This window comes from Eumetopias jubatus, unplaced genomic scaffold, assembly GCF_037043125.1.
Source record: "Eumetopias jubatus isolate StellerSeaLion01/CBP00866 unplaced genomic scaffold, mEumJub1_p1.0 scaffold_4, whole genome shotgun sequence".
NCBI classification, from domain to species: Eukaryota; Metazoa; Chordata; class Mammalia; order Carnivora; family Otariidae; genus Eumetopias; species Eumetopias jubatus.
Genome location: NW_028274810.1, coordinates 171101255 through 171113310, shown reverse-complemented (window position 1 = coordinate 171113310; position 12056 = coordinate 171101255). Strand labels below are relative to the sequence as shown.

The 12056-nt window shown below is 37.5% G+C and overlaps 1 protein-coding gene across 1 annotated transcript in view; it reads left to right on the top strand.

Annotated features, from left to right (window-relative positions):
- The window catches only part of PREX2 (phosphatidylinositol-3,4,5-trisphosphate dependent Rac exchange factor 2), a 294568-nt gene that overhangs the window by 119428 nt on the left and 163084 nt on the right, over positions 1–12056 (top strand). Inside the window, exons 11-13 of the mRNA XM_028111247.2 lie at positions 1957–2057; positions 10144–10247; positions 10932–10981. Coding sequence (XP_027967048.1) covers positions 1957–2057; positions 10144–10247; positions 10932–10981 — 255 coding nt within the window. The remainder of the gene's footprint in view (positions 1–1956; positions 2058–10143; positions 10248–10931; positions 10982–12056) is intronic.

The following is a 12056-nucleotide window of genomic DNA, read 5'->3' as shown; positions in this document are numbered from 1 at the left end:
AGGGCCATAAAAAACATCACTACCGAGCTGGTGCTCTCCTGTGTTACAAAACATCATCCTACTTCTCTGTGATGTCTGGGGCTCCTCCCCCACCCCCCCATATGGTAAAAGATGTGACCTGGCATCCTCCCTGGCCTTTCACAGCCACAGCAGATGTATGTGGTAGACAGTTCTGATGGATGGCTTTGTGCTGGAGTATTCCTTTGGGATGACAGTATTTTTTGTTTTGTTTTGATTTTATTTATTTGAGAGAGAGAGAGAGAGAGCACGACAGGGGGGATGGTCAGAGGGAGAAGCAGACTCCCCGCTGAGCAGGGACTTGGGGCTCAATCCCAGGACCCTGGGATAATGACCTGAGCCGACGGCAGATGCTTAACCGACTGAGCCACCCAGGTGCACCCCAGGTGACAGTTTTAATACAAGAATGAATTTACTAAATAACTTTATTTACTTATTTTTAAAGGCTTTGTTTATTTATTTGAGAGGAGAGAGAGCAAGAGAGCCCAAGCTTGGGGAACGGCAGGGGCAGGGGCAGGGGCAGAGGGAGAAGCAGGCTCCCTGTTGAGCAGGGAGCTGGAGGCATGACTGATCCAGGACCCCGAGATCATGTCCTGAGCCGAAAACAACTTAACCGACTGAGCCACTGTGTGCCCCACTAAATAACCAGAATTTGAAAACAGTATAGTAGAACTTTTGGTGTGTATTAATTTTATATTGCTGCAAAATAAATAACAACATTCTTGTGCCTTGAAACAACACCCATTCATTAGCTCATAATTCAATAGGTCAGAAAGAGGTCGAGGTGAGCAATACTCAGCCATCTGCTTAGGATCTCACAAGGCCAAAATCAAGGGCTGAGCTGCGGCTGGGCCCTTATCTTAAGGCTCTGAGGAAAAATCCACTTGCAAGCACATTCAGGTTGTTGACAGAATTCAGTCCTCTGTGACTGTAAGAGTAAGTCCTGTTTCTGTGCTGGCTGTTGGCCAGGACCACTCTCAGTTAGAAGCTTCCTGCATTCCTTGCTACATGGCCCCTCTGTCTTCAAAGGCAGCAGTGGCTCCCGAATCTTTCTTGCGCTTTTAATTTTTCTCTTACTCTTGTGCCACCAGCCTGAGAAAACTCTCTGCTTCAAAGTGCTCAACTGACTGGGTCAAGCCCACTTGAATAATTGACATATTTTAAGGTCAACTGACTTGGGATTTTGGTTACATATACAAAATCCATTTAGGGGCGGGTCGAGGGCTCAGTTGGTTAGGCGTCTGCCTTCGGCTCAGGTCATGATCCCAGGGTCCTGGGTTCGAGCCCCACGTCGGGCTCTCTGCTCAGTGGAGAGCCTGCTTCTCCCTCTCCCTCTGCTGTTTTCTCTCTGTCAAATAAATAAATATACATATTTTTTAAATCCATTCATAGCACTACCTAGATTAGGATTTGATTACAAAACCAAGGGATGGGATTCTCGATAGGGCGTAAGAGGACATGTTTAGAATTCCATCTACCACGTGGGGGATGGTTTTTTTGGTTTGCCTTCTTGGAATTTCAAACACACTGGTTTTCTGTGCCTGGAAAGCCATATTCCAGAAAGTCTGTCTCTTATATTAAGTCATTATTTTTCTATCTGTTTTGCCTGTTAGTTATCTTTAGGATCTATTATGTTCTCTTTATAGTTAAAACTACTCTAAAATTTTCCCTTTGTGTTTATTAGAGGTCTCAGTAAATTGAATAGCTATTATATATGGTTTAGGTAAGCATGAATGTATGGACATGGGTTTTCTAGAATAGAGTAAAATTTAAATAATTTTCGGCTTTGCTTATGTGAAAAATGCATGCTGAAATGCACTGCAAATATTTCTTTGTATTTTGAGATTCCTCCCAAAGCTACTTGATGAAAGCATGGTAGAAATAGACTTCCTGGGAGGGGGGGATCTATTTAACTGTTTCACTGGATTTCTGTTGCAGTGAATTTGTGTCATGGCTGTTGGAAATTGGAGAGATTCACAGGCCTGAAGAAGGTGTACACTTAGGACAAGCATTATTAGAAAATGGAATCATCCACCATGGTAATTATTTTATTAATTACTAATTTATTCTTTTTGTCCACCAGTTGGAGGCATCTTAATTTCATTAATCAATTTAGTTTATAGTAATTGTCTACATTATAGGATGCTTATGTATTTTTAACAACATTTCAAGTGCCTTATACAGAACTGTAGTTCTGGGAGTTTTGGGGAATGTGGGTTTTTTTTTTAAATTTTTTTTTTTAAGATTTTATTTATTTATTTGAGAGAGAGAGAATGAGAGATAGAGAGCACGAGAGGGAAGAGGGTCAGAGGGAGAAGCAGACTCCCTGCTGAGCAAGGAGCCCGATGTGGGACTCGATCCCGGGACTCCAGGATCATGACCTGAGCCGAAGGCAGTCGCTTAACCACCTGAGCCACCCAGGCGCCCGGGGAATGTGGGTTTATGGTGATATATTTGTTAACTTTAATGTGAAGGCCACAGAACAGGCAAAAATTAGAAATACAGGTCAGTATGGGATTGTGGAGGAAGGAATGGCAAGTTCTAATTGGAGTATTTGGGACTGCTTTATGAGAGCAAGGGCCTTCGTATAGGGCATTGTAGAAGGAGTAGAACTCTGACAGGGACAGAAGGGCAGAGGACGTCCTGCCTGGAGACATAGTATAGATACTATAGAATGGGAGTGGGAAAGCTCGTGGTGGCCTCCTCAGGAACTAGCACAGAATCTCACGAGGCAAGACAGTCTACTTCATGGATGGATATACTAGGGAGGAAGGGTGCGGCGAGAAAGGTAGGCACATCTGATCCCACAAGATCTTAACTCTCTGGCTGTAAGAGGTAGGGTTTATTCTGAAGGAGGTGAGGAGATGATGGACACTTTTAAGCAGAAAAGTGGCCAGAACTTGGCTTTTAGAGCCCTTAGATGCAGCGATGTGGAATGTGGAGTGGAGACATTGGAGACGCTGCGAGGAGCCCCGTCCATCGGGAGGCCTCACTGCCGGGACCCCCGTCCACTGGGAGGCCCCCGCCTTTCCCTGCAGTAGGAAGACGAGGAATATGTTCTAGGGCATGATGACAGTGGCCCACCTGGGAGACTTTGGTAAAGCTGAAGCGGCATATTTAATAACTGTTGGATGTGGGAGATGAGTGAAGAGCAGGATCAGGTTGTTCTGAGGTTTCCGTCTGGATGACAGGGATGATTATTCAGGAGAAGGAGCAGCGTGGGGAGAGGATAAAGAGTTTGTGGCAGGCTGGGCATGAGACATCCACAGGGGAGTGCTCAGCAGGAGGTTGAAAATGCATGTGTAAAGCTCAGAGTACAGAGAGATCCAGAGACAAATTTGGTGATCATTTCAAGAGAGCACCAGGTTCCTGAGAACATCAACAACAAAGAAAGAAGAAAGCAGTGATAATGGGACTAAGAAGTAAAGCTTGAAGAATTTCTAACGCAAAATGTGGGAGAGGAGAAAAAGAGGGAATTATGAATAAACACGGGTATTTGACCAAGGTATTTCAGTGTTTTTTTGTTTTTGTTTTTTTTTTTTTTTCGTTAGAGTAGGATGAAAATGAACTAGATCCTCCCAGTGTTTCCCCACCATACTGGGTACCCTGTGAATTCCACCCCCAAAATAGATCCCTAATCAGATCACTTCTCTCACTTCCAGGATCCCCACCTTCTCCCCAGTCACCATCTTCTCCTTCCTTGCTCCCACTTTTGTCCTCCATCCCTGTGATATGGCCTCCAGGTAACAGCTGGAGACCTTTTAAAACAAATGCAAGATCAAGGTATTCTCCTGCTTATAATCATCTACCGGCATCCCGTTAAACTCACTGATATGAGGAATTCTTAATCTCAGGAACAAACTGAGGGTTGCTGGAGTGGTCGGGGGTGGGAGGGATGGGGTGGCTGGGTGATAGACATTGGGTAGGGTATGTGCTATGGTGAGCGCTGTGAATTGTGCAAGACTGTTGAATCACAGATCTGTACTTCTGAAACAAATAACGCAACATATGTTAAGAAAAAAGAAAAAGAAGAAGATAGCAGGAGAGGAAGAATGAAGGGGAGTAAGTCAGAGGGGGAGACGAACCAGGAGAGATGATGGACTCTGAAAAACAAACTGAGGGTTCTAGAGGGGAGGGGGGTGGGGGGATGGGTTAGCCTGGTGATGGGTATTAAAGAGGGCACATTCTGCATGGAGCACTAGGTGTTATGAACAAGCAATGAATCATGGAACAGTACACCAAAACAAAATATGTAATATATGGTGATTAACATAACAATAAAAAAATTAAAAAAAAAACTCAAAGAAGAGTCTGGAACCCCTTACCACAGTCCAGATCTCTTACCATGGCCCACAAGGCCCCACATGATAGGGCCCCTGACTTCCTCTGTGAGTTGGCACATTGTGTTATACCTAACTCATTACACTGTGGCCCGGGTGGCTTTCTATCTCTTCCTTAAACACTCCAGGATGATGCTGCATTTAGGATCTTTGCTCTTGCTGTTCTCACTCAACTATTACTTAAAAACTAATTCCTAATATATAACCAGGGAACTTTCTAGGTGCTGGAGGGACAGCAGTGAATGAAATGACAAAAGTTGCAGTATCCATGACTCATGTCTTCAGTGACACTCTTGTAGAATCTCATCCCATTATTACAATAAACCGTTTTTAATTTTTTAAAATTTTTGCCATGAACTTATCACTCTGTAAAATTATTGTTATTTTATTTGTTTATTTATTATTTCTCTCTTGATCTCCCATACCAATTCTGGCCCCCAGTCAAAATAGAAGTACTATAAGAACAGGAGCCTTGTTTGTTAATATATAGTAAATACCTCCAGTGCCCCTCACATGTCGGTGCTCAATAAATATTTGCTCATTGAATGAATAAATGAATAATTATATTGTGAGTAAACAGATAATACTGATAAATTGTATATGATTTTGTACTTGATTCTTTAGCACCGTGAAAACACCATGTAGCACCTAGTATGCTAAAAAGCATCATCCAAAAAAGCTTATAAGTAAATATGAAAAGATGTTGGGCTAGATGGCTTTCCTCTTTGCTGCTTCTCTTTCCTTTCCTCTGACCCCAAGTCCAAGTATATACTTGGGTCAAGAAGGGAATATATTTGCTTTGTCCGGCAGTCTACTGAAGCTCAAGTAGGTAGACTATAGAGAGGATTTGCATACAATCACAGACCTTCGGAAATCAGATGATTCCTTTCTCATTTAGACTATGTACTTCCAGGGACTATGTCTTGCCAGTAGAGCAAAGGAGAGAATATCTGTTTATGAACACCTTTGTTTATTCTTTTCCTTACTGACTCTTTCCTCCTCCTATCTGTGTGTAAGATACCATGTTAGATACTTTAAGGTATGCAAACATGAACTAATGGCCTTTGTTTCTTATGGTCTCGTAGTTTTAAGACCCTCTTTTTACCTTGTTCATCAAGCAATCCAGCTGTTGACATATTTCCTTTCAGAAAGGTAGAAATCTACTAGGATGGGAGAATTAACTTTTTGCAGGGAAAACTGAGAAGGAAAACTCTTTTGGTTAACACTAGCTGCTATAACAGATACAAACCTCAGTACAGTGGCTTACATTTCTAGAAGCTACTTTTTTGCTCAGGTAAAGTCCAGTCACTGGTGGAGGATGGGGTTGGGTGCTCTCCCCCACACAGGGTTTTGGTGCCTGATAGAGGCTCATCCATCTTCAATGCAGGGCTCTTAAAGGTCATCTTGAAGGAGTGATGGAGTTTTTGGTTTGTTTTGGTTTTAAATGGGCCTGTACACTCCCCGTTGTGCCTTACTTTTGTGTGTATGTCCTTAGATGCAGCTCAGTTCCATGGCCACTCCTTACTGCAAGAGAAACTTAGAAATGTAGTATAGATGCATGCCCAGGGGAAACTAAAGCTAACCCAATTTGGTAAACAACAACCCAGTGTCTGCCACTGAGGCATAGCTCCCAGGTCAATATAAAATCTATGGAACTATATTAAAGCCAGAGTAATCATTATATAAACTTGTCAATGTTTTATAGTGATATCAGCATATACTAGTCATAAAAATAAGTTGTAACATTTCTATTTCAGTGGAGGTTTTTGTAGCTTCTATTGTTAATTTGAGTGATTTCAAACCATTATGAATTAGAAATAGAAAAAAATCTTAAAGCTGTCAACAATTGATGCTATTTAAATTATTTAAAAAATGTAACTTTTTGTCCTTGTGTGGGATTGCTTACTGTATTTAGAAAGAGCAACACACTAAGTTTGTTATAATATTTTCATTTTTGACTGTGAGGTACTTTGTAATAGATAAAAGGTAATTACAGAAATTTTATTCCCAGAGCTGGAAAGAGTCAGGGTGTGGGGGAGAGGATGTCCTTTGAAGGGACTTTTAGGTTATTTTCAAGCCACCCTTCCACTCTTGCTTTCCTATTTCATCAAAGGTGACCTAGGAATTTTATGAGAACTAGTTACTTATTTGCATTGTGCATTGGGTTCTGAAAACTGAAGGCATAACTATTATGGGTGGAATTTTACTGACTTTACAGTGACAAAACTGTTACTACTTTGCCTGAAATCATGAATAGCTAGCCAAACATTTTCAAGTCAATTTTAAGTTAGTACAAAGTAGAGTTGGAATAATATTGGTTAAATATCTTCATGAATAGTCTTTTAGAATCTGACCTATTCTTCGGTTCATAACTGCTGAAAGCTCTTGAAAGAATCGCAGAGTTCCATAGAGAGAGAACCACCCTTATTTATTCTGTTAAGATATTTCTCACAATATTTTTTAATTGCCTCCCTTTAAAGAGAAAAAAAAACCCATAAGATTATTTTGGTAAGCGATATCAGAATGGTAGAATTTCAGTCCTAATCAACTTACCCTCCAACTTCAGACACCACTTTTCTCCAATACAATTTTGAATGGGAAGTTAGAGATAAATTCTGGATTGAAATTTATTTTGAAATTTCAAATGCAAAAACTCTTTGATTACTTAACTTATAATAAATCTTTTTGAACAATGATATTTATAACCTGATTAACTCTTTTTCTGAAAAATAAAGCACTGAGTACTCTCTATTAATATCGTTCTATTTGTCACAGTTTGATTTTAGTGGCCTATACTATTATTGTTATCAGGATTTGATCAGTTGTAATTTCAGATTTGGCATACAGAATTTTTGTTGCTAAAAGTAATCACTTTTTTAAGTGTCCAAAATTAACTAGTACACATTCCCCTGAATTGGGAGTAGGAGAACATATTATGCAATTGTACATTAATAATTTTATTAGAATGTAGAAATATGAGCCAAACATGCTAGTTTTATTGGTATGTGGTTCCAGCTGCATTTAGTGAAAATAGAATTCCTAAAATAAAGTTGAATGAACCATCTGTTCTAAAGAGAGAAAGCTTAAAGAGTTGACTATTATTGCCACTATTCACACTGCAAATACTGTTGAGAACTTCATAAAAGGAAAGCCTTGCTATATCAGGAATTATTGGGTTGAAACAGCATATGCTTTTGGTATGATATGCTGATAGATTTTCTTGTCTGGGTCTATTATTTACATTATAAATGCTTATGCAATTCAGGGACCACATTCATTATATCCAGTATTGTGCTGAAGTTGGCTTATACAAACTTAAGAGAGCTGGTAATTAAATTTCTTGGAAATTTGCAAGCTGGCTGTAAGGCACAGCTATTAGTAAAAATTACATAAACAGTACACAAATTGTACTATAAACAAAGTTCATATATTATTAAAACTCATCACTTCCTAAATATTTTACTCTATTTTATTGTTGTCTGTGTTCTTAGTGTTATTTATATCGATTATTTCTGTATGGAAATACTAAATTATAATGTATCACTGCTCGTCTAACTCGGTGTTCATTGACTTTATTTTGGTAGCTTGAAATTGGCCAGTGTGGGAATATTTAATACCACAGAAATCGGTGAATACTACAGATCAGCACTCCTTTCCCACCACCTAGAAAGCCAGCTGTATCCCTAGTAATATCTCAGTATTGCACAGTTGTTTAGAAGACAATGTTAAGCAACCTTTCTCACACGACCCGCACTCTCAACGGTTAATAAACCCATTTTTCATGTTCGAGAAGTTGGGGGAGTGCATTTGCATGCAGAACGATTCACTGTTTTTCCAAGGCAACAGCTAAGAGTTGCAGATTAACCCAAGATGAATTATCAAAGTCCTGTAAGAGTTTGCCATATGACTAAGCACTCCATTTTGAATAGGAATTTTAAATCACCATTTATGTTATTATGGCGAGAGACATTTGGGCCCAGTGTTTCCTTGAATTTTGAAATATCAAGACAATAATTTATTTCAGTGAATCTTAGGGGATAAAAATTAGAATAGGTATTGTGTAAGACCGATGAATCACAGACCTGTACCCCTGAAACAAATAAAACATTATGTGTTGTTAATAATAATAAAAAAAAACGGTAGCACAAGGGACCTTATCTGGAATTGTGATTTGAATGAACAGTTTTTTTAAAAAATGACCTAACTGGTGAAATCTGAATGCTGTCTATAATAAATGATATTATTAAACAATTACTGTTTTTCAAAAAAAAATTAGAATAGGTAGGCTGCAGAGAAGAAATAAATAACTGGTCTCGAAACATGCCATAGGATTGCAAAATATTTCTCTCGATATTATTTTTCTTTCACACATGCTTTTTTCTTTTTGGCTTGATCTGGAAATAAGAAGATGCCAAAAGGCTGTGTTGTCTATCTTTCTTTGGCAACAGTCCTGTGTCGATCTGGTGGCTGCAAGCCATGCACATGGTTTGGGTAGGTTGGGGTAAAATAGCTGAAACTTCACATACGTGTATGTACGTGTGATAAGTCTTTTGGATTTCTTCTGGATTCAGCAAATGTACTTCATTTTTTTTTCAAGATTTTATTTATGAGAGAGAGAGAGTGCACGAGTGAGAGAGTGAGAGAGCATGAGCAGTGGGGAGGGGCAGAGGGAGAAGCAGACCCCCTGCTAGGCAGGGAACCAGACTCAGACTCAGACTCGGACTCGGACTCGGACTCGGACTTGGGGCTTGATCCCAGGACCCTGAGATCCTGACCTGAGCCGAAGGCAGACGCTTAACCTACTGAGCCACCCGGGCGCCCCTCACCAAATGTAGTTCATGAAAATTGATTCTGACCACTTTTTCTCCCCCTTCAACATTTTAAACAAAAAGGTCAAAGTCTTCCAGCTAATCATGAAAACAGAGCCCACTGTGGTAAATTATCTTTTCTGCAAATGTTGCATTCCCTGTAAAGAAAACATTTAAATATAAACTCTTCGAGGTTTAATTTGTGTTTTGTTTTTCCTCCACAAACAATCATTTTTTGTTAGACTGTCTATAACATACTTTTCCTGGAAAAAAAGAAAACTTGAGAGGAAGTTAAATAGGAGTCTTTATGAATATGAAACTCTTACCTCAAGGATGAAAGTGAAGGATGACCATTCTCATTTCCACTGAGGGCAAAAATATTAAGTGACATGTAGGAAAAGCATTTTTCAGTTTCAGAAAACTGTTGACATTTTGGAAGAAGTTACATATTGAAATTATATAATCTACTCCAGAGATCTAAACACAGAATAAATGGTCAAGATTGGTGTATGTGTGGTGTTGGCCTGATGGCTGTGGGATAAAACAGATAAATACTAAAATTCACTTCTAGAACTGAGAATTGAATTATAATTCACTAGTTAGATTATCTGCTCTTTGAGGGACACTTTTTGCTCAACTTTGTGGCGCTGTGAAGAAATAGAAAACACAACTTTGTATATTTATATAAATAAAATAATACATTGCACACACCCTCATACTATGCTAACTGAATATTGCTGATCTCAATTTATTTCTTAAATCATTATATTGAAATGCATCATTAAACTGTAAATGCATTATACAACAAAATCTTACTGTCAGAATACTGGATTAGTATTACTGCATTAGGGAAACAAAAGTTTTTGGTAAAACTACAAATTTTAGTATGTAAGAATATGTATTTTATAAATTTAGTTGTTTTTGTTTTCCTCTTTTTAGATTGTCAGTATTTTAATATATTGGTTCTATGTTCTTAGTTACTGATAAACATCAATTCAAGCCAGAACAGATGTTATATAGATTTCGCTATGATGATGGAACATTTTATCCAAGAAATGAGATGCAGGACGTGATTTCAAAGGTAACAACCTCTCCCAGAACCTTTTATCAATAGCAGAACTCATGTTGTCATACTTCACCAAGATAAAATGCTGTTGAGAGACTTAAAAAAATTCTTCTGGTATAGAAAATGGCATTCATAAGCAAGCCTCTCAATTACTTCTTGCTATTTAGAGAATTCTAGGGTTAGATCATTTTTTTCATTCTGTTGTGTAGTTCTAAATGGAACTAATGAAATTGCACACTCAGATTATATCCACTGAAAAGTATGTCACATGTAGCAACAATGGCCATTATACTTGAATAAATTTAAAAAATATATAAATATATAAAATTTATGTAACATCAGTTTTCTTTGCACACTTGACAAGATTTATATTGACATATAATGAATGCGTAGTGTGAGGTATTGTTGCATAGAATTATTTTCTGCTAATACTTTGAAATTTTACATTTTAAGAAAAATAATTTTAAAAACACTTTGCATGTGTCATATGTATATGACAGATTCATAGTACAATTTAATCCCGTTTTTAATTATTTAAGTTATATTATTTTTCTGATGTAATACGACAGTTGAATAACTTTTAAAGTGGTAGAGATTATATAATGATTCCAGAATGTTGACAGTGGATTTGTCTCAAAATTCCATTGCTCTGTCCTTTGAGTGATCTTCCTTGTTTTTGACATCTTTATTTTATAATAGGGAGTGAGATTATATTGCCGTCTTCATAGTCTGTTTACTCCAGTGATAAGGTGAGTCTGGTTTCTAAGTTCTGGGTGACTTACATGGAAATATTTATATTGCCTATTAGGTAAGTATTATTCAGCTGGAACTTCTTGGTTTATTTTATTTTTCTTCCATAAGTGAAAATTTTACTTTTAAAGATTATTTTAAGTAATAATTGATCTGAAAATATTTCTAAATTTTCTGGGGCTCTAATTATGCAGTTTTTTTCCACTCTATTTATTCTGATTTCTAAAATTATTTGTCAATCCATACTAAATTATAGACTTGATAATGAAATAATCCACAATCAGTTAATATTTAGTAAATAATAGTTGACTGGGAGAGGATTTGGAAATACTATTTACTATAAATACCACTATGATTGCTGTATATTGATTTTTTTTCCATTAAATTGTATAATCAGTTCTTGGATGTGTATTTTCACAATATTTCCTCCTAATAGTCTTTCATCCAAAGGAAAGATTTTGTACTTGAAAATTAAGAATTACTTTGGTAAATTAAATAAGTAAAATTTTATAATTTTATTCTCTACCAATTTTTTCCTTCTGAAGAGATATGCCCTTGTTTTTGAAGTGGAATCATAATTAATTTTCAGTTTTTCTCTCTAGAAAGACAGCAGAAAACTGAGTTTTGTGTTATGATTACTAATAGAAGAGACGTTCAGGAGTGTTATTGTATTTTTATAAAATATATACTGATAGAATGTAGTATGATGTTACACTAATTTCAGATGGCCAGATATCATTCATATTGACTGAAATTTAATATTCAGGACAAAAAAAATGGATGTACCATTTCCAAGATGAATAAAGATGCTTTTCCGTCATGGCTATAGAATCTAAATGTTTGATGTGCTGTGTTTTTATTTTTCATTCTGGTTTCCAATTTCAAGGAAACTCAGAACTCAAGAAAAAAAAATCCAGAAGTGGCTGTTTAAGTGTATTGGAATGCTCACTGATGTTTTATAGAGAACACAGTGCAGATCCTGGAGGAAGAAACAAAATTTACCCATCACTCCTGAAAGTGCCCTGTCACAAACAGGCTTCCTAAAGTAAAAAGTAGTGAAAATGAACCTATATT